Raw genomic sequence first — 17,646 nt, 5'->3', positions numbered from 1 at the left:
ATTTATGCATAGAATTTACACGTTCCCGACCGAGCAACCCTATTACGTAACATCGAGCTCGAGCTGTCGCGAGATTTGGCTAATGCAAGTGTCAGAGTGTCAACAACGGACAGGCAGCAGCAGCGCTGTCCGGAGCAGGGAGGGGGAGTGAAGAGGCACTTTAAACGTCCGGTGAGTTTGGACGGATTTCACATCATGTAACATTACATCTCGCATTGAGCGGAGCTCACTGTTGGTGTTTGTGAAGCATTTTATATTCTTACTCAGGGGAGTTTATAACCACAGTTATCGTTAGCATTAGCTTGCTAACGTGTAGTGTAAATTCTCCAAGTGAGCTAATGGAGCTTCGCCTAGCAGTTAGCTTGAACACAGCTAGCTTATGTGTGAGTGTGAAAATATGTATGTTTTTACAGTTATTTGGCTTGAATTATCCCTGGTTCTGTGACGCTAATTTACATATTCGCTCTAATGTCGCGTTTAGTGTGAATAAAAGTGATACATGTGGTAAGGACAGGACACATTGCGGAACATCTCTGAGAAAGTCAAAGCAAGCAAAGATTATGCTTTGTATAGCTCAATCTGTCTGCTGCGAAGAAATACAGTAAAATCGGTGCTTACCCGTTCGATGGCAACACAGAAAGGGTTGCGTGGTAGCTTGTATTGGTTGTGCTGCCTCATCGTTGAACGTTTTGTCCCAGATCATCCTGCAGAGTCCAAAGCAAAACCCTTCAGATAGGCCGATAGTGCTCGGCCTGTGTGTCCCTCCTTTCTAACCAGTTGTTAAGGTGACGGGTTCAAGCGGTTTCTGTCACAGGTGAGCTCAGGGGATTTCCCGTGATATCACAGGTTTTCCTTCTCAACAGGTGCAAGGTCCATTTCCTTAATTTAACCAGATTTGACCTACTGATCTAGACAGCAGCAGCGTAGTTCGAATTTACTACTAAAAACAGAGTGAATCACATTAAATCATATATTAATCGGGTATAACATTATTACAGTGTAAACAGCCTTGACCCTTCAAAGCAATGGACTCTACCAGACCCCTGAATGCGTGCTTTGGAAATTTGGTACTAGAGTCTTTGCTGCAGAGTCACAGTGGATCAGACTAGAACGCCCAGAGATGGTCAATTGGATTAAGATCTGGGGAATTGGAGGCCTAGACTACACCTCAAACCACCCCAGAACCCTCTTGTGTTTTGTGACAGGGTGAATTATTCTGCTGAAAGAGGAAACAGCCATCATAAAATATTATTTTCAGTGACAGTGTGAATGGTTCTTCAGCAATACCCTGGTAGGTTGTACGTGTTAAAGTAACATCCACATGGATGGTGGCCCAGAATATTTAAAGTTTGTAGTGCTCACCCATGTGTTACCTGCGTAAGTGATGCACATGAACCCAGCTGAAACCCCCTTCTTCCACTGCTTCAAAGTCTGGTTTAGATGCTCAGTAGGCCATTGTTAGTTCTTTCAGCTGTCAGCGGTCACCATGTGCACTCTGACCACTCTGCAGCTATTCAAACCTACTGTATTTGCAGTAAACTGGGATTCCCTGCATATTAGACACCTTTTCCTACCAGTTAAGCTACAGTAGCTCCTCTGGTGGATTAGACCACTCAACAAGCCCAAGTTCGCTCCCTGCCTTCATCGACGATCACCAGATCTGCAGTTTTGGAGATCCTCTGACACTGACAAGTCATCACAATTTGGCCCTTTTCAAACTTTCTCAAATCCTTATGCTTGACAATCGTTTCTGCTTCTAACACATTCAGTTCGAAAACGATATGTTCACTTAATGCCCAGTATACCCCAGCCACTAGCAAGTGCCACAGTGAAGAAACATGAGGTGTTATTTGCTCCACCTTATCAGTGCTGCCTGTCTGGAGACATTTTCACCTTGTTGGACTGTACGCAAGAGTTTTTGCCCATTTTTCAAATGCATTTGGAGCTACTGGAAATTCAGATACTTCTTTCAAGATAATCAGCATGCCTCTTAAAACGCAAGTTGTCATCAATTTAAATCCTGAAAGTTTGAAAGTAGCTCTATTTTCTTAACCGTTCCTCAATAAAATATCCAGACCTTTCTTACTCTAAAGTAAGCAAAAGACTGCATAGATGTAAAGAAAAGGGCTTGGGGTAATAGTTTACTCTGAGTGGTCCTAAAAAGCCATATTGTTTCTTGCTGTCCCTTGCAGAACGTTGTTTGAGATGGGGGATGATCGACCCTTTGTCTGCACAGCCCCTGGATGTGGGCAGGTAAAACTTCTCCAACTCGCCATCCTCTTAAAAAAATGATCCTTTCCTTGCATTCTAACTTTTAGCTGCAGAAATAACTTTAGTTTCTTCCATTACACGAGCAAAGATTTATAGGCCTTTGACTAGAATGGCTCTGTGTAAATACACCCCATTGTACGCCTACACCCGTTTGATTTTGCCTCTTCCTTCTAATTCATACCGTAAACAAATAATTTCATACCCATGAAGTTACATCATTTTTCTCCCATGGTAGTTTATGTGTATATATATATATATAATTAGATTTTATTGCATATTATTTTCTTTCAACTTTGTTACATTTATTTCAGTTGCCTCAGTCGCTTTCTGCACCTTTTGATTTGACAGGTTAGGACCTTTTGAAAAAAGCAGAAAACAAAAAAGGTTGAACTGGAACAGTATGAAGAAGCAAAGCGGTTTCAATAGAAAAGGCTAAAATTCAGAGTGACTTTTAAACCAGCTATTATGTTTCATGTAAATAACAATCATCACAACCTTACACACACATGTTCCATTATTTCTACTTCCCCCAAAGCATCTGTTTGTTGTTGTGGAAGTAAAGCATTGAGATAGACGTAAAATTCATTTTTGTCTTTTAGCAAATCAGATTTTCTTTCAGAACGAAAATCAAGCTTGTGGCTCGATTAAGAGAACCACATATGCTAATTTTAATTTAAAAAAAAGAACCATCCTTTTGATTGCTGAAGGTCACTGTCCTCAGTAGCGCTGGCAGAGAGAACTGCCAAAGATCACTGCCAAATCCTTTTCTGTATTTTATTGAGATTTTACATGATAGACCAACACCAAGTGGTGCATAATCGTGACTATAACACAAGACATGGCCGTCCACCTAAACTGACCGGCCAGGCAAGGAGAGCATTCGTCAGAGAAGGCCTCTAATGTAATAGTGGAGGAGCTGCAGAGATGCACATCTCAGGTGGGGGAATGTGTTTCCCCTCCTTGTGTTACTTGTGCAATCACAAATCTGTCTTTTCTTTTTGAAGAGTGGCAAAATAGGTCCATTGTATAAAGATAGCCATAATATGTTCCATTTAAAGTGTGTCACAAAGTAGTGCCATTCTCTTGGGAAGTCTGAAGATATTTGAAAGAAGGTGCTCGGTTCAGATGAGACCAGAATAATTTTTTTTCTTGTATGCAAAATGTAAGACATGTAAATTACCTCTGCATACCACCTTGACCCCACTGTGGAAGGGACAGCATTATGCTGTGGGTATGATTTATTTTATGGGGGATCTCTGCTGAAACATGAGCCAGATAACTGGATAATTATCACGGCGTTGTAGAACTTTGTTGCATCCCGAGGATGCAATTCAGCCATTTGCTCTGTCGTGTGTTGGACTAAGGACACGTCCAACACACGACACGGGCTTTGTTGTTTGTTTTATTTTATATAAACCGGACGTTTCTGTTAATTTGAGTTATCGTTTCTTTTATTATATAGTTACTATACATCAGTTCAATATTATACGCATTGCTTCTTTTTTGACATAAACTAAAAAATGTGTCTATAAAATTTGCATATGCTATAAATTAAGGTTAATACAAAATATATTAGTGACAGTCCAGTTCTCAGTTTTAAAAACTATAATAATGCTAAAAGATTGAAAGTCACAATTGACCGTAAAAAGTTGTAAATGGATCATCCCTCCAGAAAAACTCACTGCTTTTCAGGCTTAAAGTGAACTTTGTCATTAAACTGCTATATATGATGAGCAATAATTAAGCACACTGCTATTGTAGTTTTTCTCAAGAACACCTACTGTTATTCATCTTTAAATGATCAAAAAATAAATAAATAAGCAGATTTAATTCATTCTTTAATTAATTTTTTTTTTAATATATGTTAGTCTTTTGTTTGCTCCCTTGTATCTGTTTTTCTCCTGTTTAATCTGTTGTCTCTCGCAGAGATTCACAAATGAAGATCACCTCTCGGTCCACAAACACAAGCATGAAATGACATTAAAATTTGGTCCTGCCAGGACCGACTCTGTTATTATTCAAGGTAGATGCAACCGTTTTGTATGTTATTTGTAGAAAATGCAACAAAGGCCATGTGTAATGGTTCTTTCCCCCATTGAAGACCTAATGTGGTTTTTATTTTTTTTGGTTTTCCCAGACCAGACTCCTACACCTACACGCTTCCTGAAGAACTGTGAGGAGGTCGGTTTGTTTAATGAGCTGGCCGGATCCTTTGATCAGGAGTTTGGTAAAACACAGGAAGACGAGCATAGAACAAAGCACCCTGTGAGTAAGCAGCCTGACTCAGGGGTGTAATATCTGTTTCTTCTTAATTTAGCTGTTGACCTTCTCATTACTCCAGATGATCTGACAGAGTTTATGCTTTTCTGGTCTTTTAGGCTGCACCTTTACAAACGCCCTCCGAAGTGAAAGATGAGGACGAGTCGTCCTTACAAGTCGATTCTTCTCCCCCTGACAGTCCGGATTCCTCGTCCAGCATGTCTGAGGACAGCAGGGACTCTAGGGTGAGACGAAGCTTGTAATGCATTTGTCGCTAAGTGCTGGATACAAAATTACAGTAATGCATGATTAAATACATCATCGTTTTCCCAGCAGGAGTTTCTCTCTAAGCCTGTGGCGAGCTCTGCCCCTACTCCGACAATTGTTCGTCCAGGTTCTCTCCCCCTCCACCTGACCGGTGACCCGCTACACCCAACTCTGCCTTCTCCGACGTCTGTCATCACACAGGCTCCACCCTCCAACAGACAGCTTGGGTAAATTACATTGTGTTCCCTTGCATTTATTGTCCTTGTGAATAAACATTGTGACGCTTAAGTAAGTTATCATAAAATGTAAAAATGTACACAGATCTCCCACAAGTGCATATCCACTGGTGAGGCACCTCCCTAATGGCCAGACTGTCCCTCTTTTACCCAGTCCTGTGCAGATGACTTCTGTTATATCGGTGAGTAAAGACTGAGAAGAACTGAACAGAGAGGATGGATGGGAAAGTTATTTCATTTACCCTTTTTGTTGTCTCTGGAAGCTTGCGAGGACAGTGAACACAGTGCCTAACATCCCTGGGATACCAGGACCTCCGATTGGGGGAGCCAGCAGCGGTTCCTCCTCCCCGTCTGGATATGGTCTTCACTCTGAGACCAAAATGGTAAGATTACTTTTTTACATTTTTGGTTATCAAATATACACCCCAATACATAAGAATATAATTGAAAAATGTTTTACTTCAATTTAAATCCTGTGTGTCTGTCTAAGTGTTTGTCAGTTAATTGTATTAATACAAATATCAAAACACCCTGGTTACTTTTCAAAGCATTAAGATATGACATAAGTGCTCTAAATAATATTTTAATACAGAAATGTCAACCTACTGAACGTGGATACCTTTCCTATTGGAAAACTAAATCATAATCCTCTTTAGGCGTCTCAATAGAGGGAATCTCTAAACTTTCCTGGGCTGTGCTGACTTTGGACATTGTAAAATACAATGGAGCATATTTCCTCAATTCATCGCTGAATGTGGAAACCTTAAGAAACTTGGATTATCCAGACTCTTGGACCTTGATTTCCAAATGAAATTCAACATTTACTTTCTTTTGAAAAGAGGACTTGGGACCACAGAGCAACACTCTGGGTCTTTTCCTCCTCAGCCCAGGTAAGACGCTTCTGATGTTGATTCAGGAGTTGGTGAACACAAAGAATGCCACAGTTGTAGCTCATGTCCCGGATACGTCTGTGTGTAGGTGTTGCTTCACAATCTTCTCATTGGCTGCAGTTAAAAGTTTCACTTTCCATTACTATGCTTGGATGCAGCACTCTGTGGGCTTACACGCTCCTTGTGGATCGGGCCAATGAGTGGACAACTGTCAAGTCAGCATTCCCCCTTATGACTCTGGAAGCGCTAGCATGGCAACCTTCTCTTATTGGTATTTATTATCTGTAAGCCATAATCATAAAAATTAACAGAATAAAAAATTGGGAATAGTATCACTTAGTACCGACTCAATATAAAATGAGTGTGACATTTTCAGTGATATTCTAATTTATTGGGATCTACTTGCGTAATGTTAAAATTTCTCATATTCTCCAATAGGCCTAGATGATATGGATAAGGGTTTCATATTGGTCTATATCAACAATTATTGATTAGTTTTTTTTTGTTTTTAATATCTGAAATACTAACAAACTGGTGATGTGAGTGTACTGTCTTATCCAGTTTTCACCAGTTTTCATTTTTAAGCAGTTATGAGACACAGAGGTGAAACCTTAAAGTGCTCCTGTGCAAGTTACTCAGCAGGTTGTTGCTAGGTAACCACAAGTTACTCAACAGTTCATTGCTAGGTAAACAAAGAATGAATGAGTTGGTTGATGCCAGCAACCTTGCTTTGCTAGCTTTGAGATGTTGAGCAGCTAAAGCTTGTCCTCTGCCTACATCCCCCAGAATGCTGTGCGGTCCTGGATCGGAGTTCAGTGAAATTGTGGAATATCCCATCGACCATATTCTGTTGATATTGACCTTGTTTCTATTGTTATTGATTTATCATCCAGCCCTACTCTCCAATTTGTTTTACAGCTCCATGACTGCTAGGTTCATTGTTCTGTCCAAACTGTGTAAAATGTGTGTGTGTGCATGATTGTCCTGTGTGTCTCTGTATTGCCCTGCCATGGACTGGTGACCCATTCAGGGTGTACTCCTCCACCCTTTCACCCATGACTGCCGAAGACTGGCACCAGAAATTTCTCAGGAGTTTGCCACTTACCTGGAGTGTTCTGCATGTGTCGTTATAGAGGCTGAAGGCAGCTCTGTCTCATCAAGGCCCGGCAGCACAAGATGGAGCAGGTGGCGGATCAGGATCCATCCCTGCTATCCCACAGCGACAAGAACAGGGCCAGCAGCCCAACCAGAACTCTGATACACCGTCGCCTGCACAACCTCAGGTACAGTAATTAGCTCGTTACACACTAACATCTGGACTAAGCGGCAGAGAAGAAGAAATGTTGATTCACAATAATGCGTAAAGTGACACTGTTACTCCAACTAATGCTGCTCTAGCATAGCCAGAAGTCCTTATATCCTGATGTTAACACACACACTGAAAACAGAAAAGCAATGTTTATTCTCGCTGTTGCTAAAATAACTCAACATATTGATAGCTACAGCAGTAGTGCGATCTGTAACATTTATTTGTATTCTGACTCATATCCCTAATAAAAAAGTAGCTTATCAACTCGCTGAAATAAAAAGCAACTCTAGCTGATATCGCCCAGGTGCTTGACACCTGTAAAGCACCTGTAGACAGGTGCTTAACAATGTTGGTACTGGTAGCAACTGGGATTTGCTACCAGTTAGCAACTGGGACTTAGTAAGGAGTTTTAAATCCCAGTTGTCTTAACTAGACAGATGGGTGCTTTTCCCTTGGTGTCTGAGCCACCACTGTTGTAAGAAGTCCTTTTTAAACAAGGTAAAAGTGGAGAGGCCTTCTTTTAGCCAGCTGATCAGCAATGTGCAGCTACAGGTGCGAGATGGATTGCAAGCAGCCAGAAAAACTCTGACTACTGCAGCACTTTCACTGTTTCCTCATTAGACTTTAACTGAGGCACATTTTGAATGCATGTCTTGCTCCACTGACGTGATTTCCCTTCGCTCGGAACCAGACATGCTGTAAACCCGCCTGCATGTTTTAGATGCTAAAGTTTAAGCACACCTACATTCCATTGGTGAGTCACTGAAACGCTTAAGGAGGACATGACAGCAGGCCATTGTTGTGATTTATTATTTTGAATTGTGCGTGTTGGAGCCAGAACGTCCAAGACAATCAGGACACTGTGCTCCGAGGAACAGGATTAGAAAGTTACTGCTGTAATGAAATCTCAACACTGTTGAAATCTTTCATTACCTCCTACTTTGAATTGAGTAACAACTTTAGAATACATCTGCTGTGAAGTACATGCAAACAGAAACGGTATAAAATATACTTTAGGTTCATACTTTGAAATTAATAAATGTAAATTACACATAAGGTCACACGAATAGTGCTGTATAATTCACTGTATAATGCACAAATAATTAGGCAACATCAAAAGAATGAATCATCTGAACTGTTTGTTCAGCTAAAGGAGTCAGTTATAACTGTTCTCTGACAAAATTGACATTTTTAAGTTAGTAGACCAAGATTACCATTTGTTACATCTAGAGGATTAGATTTACTGAAGATAATAACCTCAGTTGTATTTTTAAGTCTTAGAAAGATTATTTTCATTCATGGTTTGTTTTAGGACAGTGTTGCAAGGTACTAATGTCACTTTTCATTTTCAAAAACAGGTAAATGTGAATGTCCTATGCAAACCAATTAAATGAAGCATTATGCTGCTTAAAAACTGGATGACTGTGAACATTTGTCTAAGTCCACCAATTCTTATATAGATTTAGTCATTGACTTTGACTAGGCCATTCTAACTCATTATTATACTCCGATCTAAAGCATTTTGTTGCAACTCTGTTTGCAGCAATTATGCAGTCTATAGTCAGTTTTCTTTTAAAATTGTCCTGTAATTGTCTCCATTTATCTTCACCTCAACTGTGGCCAGCTTCCCTGTTTCTGTTCCCACAGCATTATTGAGCCACCACCATGGTTCACCATGGGGTTTTTTATTCATTGTAATATGTAACCATGTCTTGGTTACAGTTGTGCCATAATTATTATCAGATGATAGATTGAATCTGGAAGATCTTCAGCAATTTTGTTAATAACAGAAAGGTCCTTTCAGCATCTTCAGCTTTATCCCTCAGATGTCTGTTGGGTTCCTTTGAAGTCTTAGCAAAACAGCTATAGTTATACCATATCTTTTAAATCACATACAATTCTTTTCATATTTTCTTTTTTCTTTTTTTTTTTTTTTTATCCTTCAACGCCATAATTATTTGCTACTTTTGTGTCGGTCTTGCACACAAAATCCCAACAAATCATCTTGCAATGCAACATACCAAGGGGTAATTTACAAGTGATCATGTATATGTCTGCAAGTGGCCCACTTTTACCCCCCCTCCTCATTCTCCAGGTGTCCCCTGCTCAGCCAACAGGGGGACGGCGGCGGCGTGCGTCGGAGATGGACCCCGACGAGAGGAGGCAACGTTTTCTGGAAAGAAACCGGGCGGCCGCTTCTCGCTGCAGACAAAAACGAAAGCTGTGGGTCAACTCCTTGGAGAAGAAGGCAGAAGATCTCGCCAACATGAACATCTCCCTAACAGTAAGCCGTCAGCGGGCGCTGTGCTGAACATTTAAACGTGCTTTGTGACTGGTCTGGGGATGACTGAATAAATGGTGAATATTTTGTGTTGCCATCAGAATGAAGTGACTCTGCTGAGGAATGAGGTGGCACAGCTGAAACAGCTCCTTCTAGCTCACAAAGACTGCCCTGTCACTGTCATGCAGAAGAAGGCAGCTTTCTTAGGTAACCATTCAAGATCATTAACTAACATGTCACCTTGTTTTGTCACAACTTTTAGTCAGCTCTCATCCACCATCTCATCCATCTAATGTGTTATTTTTACTCGCTCACCTCTCTAAGGGTGAATGTTGCTCTGTCTGTCCATAGCTGCAGGAGGAGAGGAAGCCTCGAGGGAGGCTTCCACCGAACACATCGGCTCCCCGGCGGCGGTCATTCAGCACGTGCCGTCACCCGCCGCCGTGGCCTCGAGCCCGGGGCCCACCATAAATGGACTGAGCGTCCGGGCTGCAGAAGCGGTGGCCATGTCGGTGTTAGCCGGCATGGGCTCGGGCCAGCCTGGAGGGGTCGTCATCGCTCCGCAGTTGCAGCCAACCCCGAGATGATGTGCAGGCAGACGGCAGCCGGAATGAACTCGAGTGACATTCAGAGGCCGCACCGGCGCAAGGCTTGGTGTGAAGAGGGAACCCACCCTAACTCCAGTAGATACCATCCCTTTTCCCTCCTGAACATCCTACAGTAATCACACAAAGACCTGGCGCGGTACCTCCGCCAAACCCTCCTCCAACAGGCTCCCTTTTCAGAAACGCTTCACCACTCTGTGTATGTAAATATGAATTACGTGTCGAACACTTACTCTGCAGGGTTCGGGGTCAGTTATGACAGAAATGGTTTTAGATCCAGAAGAAAAATATGAAATGGCTTTTTAACCATTTAGTTATTTTATTTCAGCTTGGAAAGCAGCAACAGTCCAACTTCTTCCCACACTGGCTGTGATGAGGTTTGTTTCTTTCCATGCTAACAGTTTTACTGTAATATATCATGATTGTTTTTTTTGTTTTTTTTTTAATTTGTAAAAAAGAGTTTTGAACATCTGCATTTGTTCATATAACGTTTTTAGTTACATCTAGGAAGAAGATTATTGAATATGCCAATGTTTTTCTCAATAAATTTATATCTAATGGAGTTATTGGCATTAGATTACACCGGATGTGGGTAATATCCATCCATTTTTTTTCTACCCAGTTATTCTTGCAGGGTTGCTGGGAGGCTGGTGCCTATCTCCAGCGGTCATTTAGTAAGAAGCGGATGATCATCAGTCCCTGTTGTTAGCATAAATAATCCAAACATACAGAGAAATCAACTTAAATAACTCCAGAAATTAAGTTGTATGGAAATAAAGTGAAAAACTTAAAGAATAAGTGCTAAACGTAGAAATGTACTAAACTATATACTGCTTGGTAGAAAGGCTTTCATTGGTTGTGGCAGTTTCAACATTGCACAGATCTTCAGTTCTTTCCATTTATGTCAAGTTTCCTGTTTGGCAAGAAAGCTGACTCACTTCAATGTAATCAAATATACCTAAAAGAGTATAAATGAAATGAAGCTTAAGCATGTATTTTCTTCAGCAGTGGAGTCTTGTGCTGTGAATATAATGAGCAAAGAGGCCAGGCTGGCTCATTTTTTCCAAAATACATTTGATTTCATAACTAAATGTATGGATTAGGTTTTGTTGATTTCTTTGTCACCAACATCTGGTGGGAATTTTATGTCAGTACTCCATTTAAAAATATATTCACAGATAAAAATGTTGACATGTTTTTAATGCTCATTTTCAGTTGTAGTAAAATCTTTCCAGAGTGCTGTGAATGCAGTCTGGAAAGATTTTCTCTTCTTTTGTTATTTTATCATCTGTCATGTACTTTTTTTTATTTTATAAATGTTTGTCTTTTTTTTCCCAGTCAACTCTTTTAATAATAATGCACTCAATGAAAGTTGGTTGAGTTCACAACAAAACAAATAGAAGATGTGAACACAGTTAATTCTGTGATTGTGTGGCCCCCTTGTTTTTATTAACATGTAACCCATTTAGAATGGATATCATGATATTAGTCAATTGTATCAACCCCCTACTGACTGCATGGATTACTCAAGGCTGAAGAATACCACTGTTTGTATGTAGCCCATTATACTCTCACTGTTTTGTAACATCAATCTGTAAATGTGAAAACTGGCCCGGCTATTGGAATACTTTTAATTGATAATCAAAAGTGACAGGTTTTAAACCCTTTACCCAGACATTTCAGTTGAGTAAAGAGTAGTGCAATATATTTTTCTATTGAATATCAATGTTCTTGCTTTGAGCGGACGTGTGTAGTCCTGCTGCTGACAGGGTTTGCTCTATTTCAGTCAAACGCTACAGTTACGAGGTGACCAAAGGAAATGTGAAGAAGATTATTGTTGAGTGAATGGACTGTTAATCAGTGTACATGTTAGAGTTACAAATGGTCTGATTGGGAGCTTTATACCATAAAACTAGTGCTATTACATTATGAACCAGATTAATTATACATGCACGGTGCTTCTTTTGACTTTCTTTTGCAGCTTTTTAATATATGACATTGTTCTTCCACGACTATCGACTATCATCTTATTTTTTTCCTCGTTGCTGTTTTTATAACATGTTTTAGGCTTCTTGTTTTCTGTGGGAATGTTAAGGTGTTCTCCATGTGATTGTATGCACCCTTTTGGTTAGAGGTTTTTATTTTTATTTTTCTCTTAGTGTTTTACTACATGGGGTGGGAAGGGGGCATGTTGAAAATATCTGTGTGGAGTAAGTTTGTTCAATACTCAGGCCTCAAGATGGGAAATAACTTGTGTATAGTCTCAGCTAATAAATAAGTTGTCTTGGACAAACGATGAAATAAATTAATGTATAACAAAAGGTAAATGTGGGTTGTTGTTTCTTTTTGTTTGTTTTTTACCTATCTGGAATCTTAGCTCTTATTATTGTTTTAAATAATGAGATGTCAGATACTCTATGTAGGTATTCAAAATTCAAGATTTCCCCAGTCTTTTAATTTTAGATTTCTATATACCTCTTTGTGATCCCACATTAGGAAATCAATGCACAAGGCATCTTAAATTTTCTTAATGTATGGAAAAAAAACTGGATATTTTTGGTAAATGAGTAAGATAATGAAACCTTTTGGTGTTCAGGTGTAAATAAAATTTTATTTTCCAGAGATAAATAAAAATTAGGCACTCATTTATGTTGTTTATCATTTATCATAATAATTTTGATTTAACGTTAAATTCGAAATACATTCCAATTGAAAATGTTTAAAATCCCCCAATACTGTATTTTATTATTGGTATTATGTTTACTATCTCATTTTTTATTAATGAGAGTGTCAATAAATATCAGTATATTTTAAAAATATCATTATAGAGTTAACTGTGCAGTTTAGATAAAAATCACACTCGTATCATAAATGAGTATGTTTTCAAGAGTATTTGTATTTTTAGGGTCATGCAGGCGACACGGTAAGGCGGAGAAAAAACCCCCCAAATAGTTCTTATTTGGGGGGTATCACAATAGTTTGTGATACAAGAGTATCACAAACTATTGTGTACAAGAGTATCACAAACTATTGTGATGAAAATTTAAGTCCATATCGCCCCTTTGCTAGGTTGCCATCTTCCACCTGGGGTGAGTCAGGTGAGGTGGAAGAAGCTTGTTTCACTTCCAGCCGCTAACAGCAGAGGGCGCACCGAGTCCACTTCCTGCCTCCACAGGGTCCCATCATCCCGGGTCACGTGACTAACGGACTCCTCTCTGCCGACTTGTTCCCATCTCCCTCAGTCATGGCGGTGTCGGGGAGTCCCGCAGATGGAGTAAACAGCACCGCTACCACGTCTTGATTGTTTATTCCCCCCCCAACCCCCAGCTCCCTCTTGTAGCCTCTCGCCGGATAGTCACCTGCTGCCCTTCGAGCTCATCAGATCCACCCCGCTGGCTGCGGAGCCTCCGAAGATGACCGACCGCGGCGTTGATCTGTCGGCTCTGCCGAAAGAGGTCAGGGACCAGCTGGCGGAGCTGGACCTGGAGCTGTCCGAAGGTAGGCTGGATGTTCCTGCAGCGGGTTCAGGAGCTTTAGATGCTGTAGATTAGGTGGAAACTGGAGATTTATTGGCGGGGTTGTGTTCCTTCGGGGACTGACAGCGTCTCTGTGTCAGCTGGTTGAATCCCAGCTACTGCAGTGGGTCGAGTCACGAATGTAGCAAAATATAAACACACACTGACCCCCTTTTTAAAACATGAAATCCCTGCCATTTTTACTGCTACACGTAGGGATTGTCATTTATAGTTTGTGTGTGCGGTGGGGGGGGTTATGTTTTTATTTTGTATTTTTTTATGAGACATCTGCAGTGATTTCTTGTTTTTAATCCGCATTATCATCCTGTAGTTGGTCCATATTGGTGAAATGAGCATCCATCCACTCCTGTTGTTGAATGTGGGTCAGGTTTGTCATTCCAGAGGCCCTGTGTATGAGGATCAGTGGACAGTGATGGTGCTGTGGCCCATCCAGCATCCATCTCTGCTGCTCTCAAAGCTTCAACTCTGATCTGCAGCACATAATGAAGGCTCATTTGTTTAAAAAAAAAAACCCATTGCTGTAGGAATAGAGAATATGGATCTGGATGTTATGCAAGTCTCCTCGTCACGCTGTGAATCACTAGGCAGAAACTTGATTTGTGCCGTGCAGTTCTCTGGTGCCTGGAGGAGGGATGAGTAATGCTATGCTTCACATAGAGCCAAACAAGAAGAGGTATGTGCCACTAATGATGTCTTAGCCCCTGCTGCAACACAAAGCCCCATGTATACATTTAGCTGTCCTGTCTGTCGGAGCACAGGTGGAACTTGAGACGGGAACCTTGGTGGAGAAAAAAAACTCTTGTCATTTTGTACATAGGCTTCAAAAACCACAAGCTCTTTCTTTAAAACATCTCTTAATAGTTCTGGTAATCTTCTAAAGTATTGTTTTTGGTGTTTGACTGTTGTGAATTTTTTTTTTCTTTTTCTCCCCTTACAACATTCTTCCGTTTTTACCTTCTTCTCGCGCTTAGATGTTTTGCACCATCAGATAGGTTTTAGTATCAGATAAATATCACTTCAGTAATCACAAAAACATTTTTTTAAATGAAATGTTTGTGTTATTAAGGGGAAATAATTCCAACCAACCTGATTCTGCCCGAAAAAGCTACTTTACCCCAAAATCCACTAACTGGTTCTAACCAAACTTTGACAGAAACAATTGTCGTCAAGCAATTAAGCAATTTCGATTGCTGCCTATGAGTCTTTTACATTGATTTGGTGTTTTATTTCAGCCACATTAAACCGTTTTAGATCAAAGCACAATATCTCTGTTGGATTTAGGTCCAGACTTGGACCTAAGGCAGTCCCAGACCATCACTCGACCACCGTCGTGTTTGACTGTACATATGATTTGTTCTGATTTGTTCTGAAATGCTTTTAGACCAGATGTAAATATTCTGTAAGTTTTTGTAAGTTCTTGTAAGTTCACAGGATATTTCCCCCCAAAAAAGTCTTGAATGTCGTCTACATGTTGTTTCTGGCGAATGGGAGATGGCTACTTGTGTCCAGATGTGCTTTTGGCCTTGAAACCCATGTATGCCATGTTTTCCCACGACTTTCTGTTATTGTCAGATCATAAACGCTAAGCCCTAAAGTGAGGCATGTATTTCTTTAGACGCAGTTCTGGAGTCTTTGTGGCTCCCTGGATGTGTGGTTGATGCTCTTTTGGGAGTAGTGTTTGTAGGGCGACCTCTCCTGGGAAGGTTCACAACAGTTCAGCGTTTTTTCCACTTGTGGATAATGGCTCTCACTGTGGTTCACTGGAGCTGAAAAGCCTTAGAAATGGGTTTCGAGTCCTTTCCAGAATGATTAGATGTCAGTGACCCTTTCTCATCTATTCTTATTTTTCTGTAGATCTGTGTCTAAATGGCATTTTGCATTTTAGATCTTTTGGCCAACCTCATGTTGTCAGACAGGTTCTGTCAGGCCTCGGAGTGGATAGTGAAAGAAAAATGTCATAGTTCATTTCTTATTTAATGATTTAACAAGTCGGATGATTACTTTTTCGCATAGCGCATGGTAGATTTGTTTTGCTTTATTCCCTTAATAGATGGAATCACCACCCTGTTTTGTTTTTTTGTTTTTTTATTTACTCACTTTGTCTTTGATATTAAAATTAGTTCAATGATCTAAGTCAGGGGTGTCCAAAGTCGGCCCTCGAGGGCCGGCATCCTGCATGTTTTAGTTCTCTCCCTGGTTTAGCACACCTGCATCAAATGATGGCTCATTAGAGGCATAAGCAGAGCACTGACTTGCTGAGGAGGTTGTTACAACCACTAGGGAGATGATAAAAACATGCAGGTTGCCGGCCCTCGAGGACCGACTTTGGACACCCCTGATCTAAGTTATTTAAGTGACAAGACTGTTATTTTTAAATTAGTCATCAAAGTAAATACATTTCTTGGATTCAGTGTCAAGTCGAAGTTTCTGGGACAGCTCCACAGCTAATAGTACATTCAGACTGTTGTCGGTTTTAGTCTCTTGACTGAAGCTGTGTGGTAAGGTGACACCTCATATCCCTCTGTAAGAGCCTCAGTCCGTCTCAGAGGGCCACGCTGTCGTTTGAAACATTAGATCAAACGTGATAAAAACCTCCTGCTTTCCAGATGCTTCCTCTTCTTCCTCTTCTGTAACGACACCTTCTAGTGTCACGAAGCGTCCTCGCCGTCTGTCCGACGTCCACTCGGGCTGTAAACGGCTGACCGCAACGAGGCAAGAAGCAGCTGGGCACCCAGCGAGCCCAAAACTTTGTCATGGATATCTTTTACATGGCAACAATTCCCCTCATTGTTGTCCCCGTAGATGGGATTCCCCCTAGCAACAAGCGTAGGAAAAATGTGCATCAGCTTCTTTTATGTCCTGTCTGAAAACACATAGGGCTCCAGTGTGATGTGCATTTTGCTCCTGTGCGTGTTGGTGGCGATAGTCGCAGCTAGGAGAGGAAACGGAGCAACTCCACCTACTTTAACTTCCATGACTGGAAGTACACAAAGAAAACCTTTGACGGGGTAAAAGGTCTTAGTGACTGAGCTGGGCTGGAATGTAGAGCACTAAACCACAACAGTTTAAGCTGCTCTGGACGAGGGTACAAGTGTCCAGTGCTTATTCCCGACACTATGGGGATTATGGTGTTTGACCAGGTTGTTGTTCTTCACACGGCCGGACTCATGTAGCTATTTAAGCTCCGTTTAGAAGGTCTTCATGCGATGGGATGTCCGCCACAACCCGGTGACTTCACATGTGTCCCCCAGAGCATCTTAATAACAGACCGCCATTGTTTTTTATTTATTTATTTTTCTTATGTGATTGAGCTACTGAAAGTAGTTCATAATATATTGCGTCTATGTGCTTTCTTTTTATTGTTTGTTTTTACATTTCAGTTAAGTTTAAGACCTGAATAGTGTGGCATGCACCTGTTTATACCTAAACTAAGTTTTCCTTTTTTTATTTTTGCTTTAACTAGGGGATGAATCTACTAACTTTCCACAGCTATAGACTAAAGTTTCTTTTCTATTTTTTTAACCATTTAAAAAAAAAAAAATTATTTTCTTTGGACCAAAGATAAAATGTAATAAAAAAAGACAGTACAAAGAAACATACGACACTAGTGAGAACAGCTGTCACCAAATACATCAGGATAAATGTACAGGATCTTTAAAAGCCATTACTGTTAGATTTTGTGCAGTCTGAAAGTTTGATCTTAAAAGTGCTCATTCTTCACACAAATAAATTCAATTTCTAATTAGGATATATTTAAATATAATGCTTCTCAATTATCATTAAATATATCTTATAAAAACAAGTGAGCAACGACGGAGCTGCAGAAAAGTAAATCAATTGCATGTTCGGCAATTCTTTGTGAAGTAGCTAAGAGACTTTTGGTTTTATCGACGTACATATTCTCAATTAAATTTAGGTCTGCACTTTGACTAGGCCACCTTAAAATATTATTATGCTTGATCCAAACCATTGCATCATAGCTCTATATGTTT

General features: G+C 40.4%; 2 protein-coding genes across 8 annotated transcripts in view; both read left to right on the top strand.

The window, feature by feature from the left end:
- Window positions 1-71: 71 nt before the first annotated feature.
- atf7b (activating transcription factor 7b) lies at window positions 72-12,445 on the top strand. Of its 4 annotated transcripts, none has more exons than XM_008410118.2 (12): window positions 72-171; window positions 2,193-2,253; window positions 4,198-4,294; window positions 4,409-4,536; window positions 4,650-4,775; window positions 4,867-5,024; window positions 5,119-5,215; window positions 5,297-5,416; window positions 7,057-7,206; window positions 9,328-9,516; window positions 9,615-9,720; window positions 9,865-12,445. In XM_008410118.2, the coding sequence occupies exons 2-12, from the start codon at window positions 2,206-2,208 to the stop codon at window positions 10,098-10,100; spliced, it is 1,455 nt and encodes a 484-aa protein (XP_008408340.1). In that variant the 5' UTR covers window positions 72-171; window positions 2,193-2,205; the 3' UTR covers window positions 10,101-12,445. The 4 variants fall into 4 exon arrangements, with proteins under 4 accessions (XP_008408340.1, XP_008408342.1, XP_008408339.1 ...); XM_008410120.2 differs by having other exon boundaries at window positions 4,864-5,024; window positions 9,343-9,516; XM_008410117.2 differs by having other exon boundaries at window positions 4,864-5,024.
- Window positions 12,446-13,175: 730 nt separating this feature from the next.
- Window positions 13,176-17,646, top strand: part of dip2bb (disco-interacting protein 2 homolog Bb) — a 43,703-nt gene continuing 39,232 nt past the window's right edge. For 2 of the 4 annotated variants that reach the window (XM_008410116.2, XM_017304845.1), the window contains exon 1: window positions 13,177-13,616. In XM_008410116.2, the coding sequence (XP_008408338.1) occupies window positions 13,532-13,616 (85 nt within the window). In that variant the 5' untranslated portion in view covers window positions 13,177-13,531. Of the gene's footprint in view, window positions 13,617-17,646 lie in introns of all 4 variants that reach the window. The other 2 variants (XM_017304847.1, XM_017304846.1) reach the window with 2 other exon arrangements.

This window comes from Poecilia reticulata, linkage group LG5, assembly GCF_000633615.1.
Source record: "Poecilia reticulata strain Guanapo linkage group LG5, Guppy_female_1.0+MT, whole genome shotgun sequence".
Lineage (NCBI taxonomy): Eukaryota > Metazoa > Chordata > Actinopteri > Cyprinodontiformes > Poeciliidae > Poecilia > Poecilia reticulata.
Note: the sequence above shows the minus strand (reverse complement) of the source record. Positions and strands in the feature narration are given on the sequence as shown.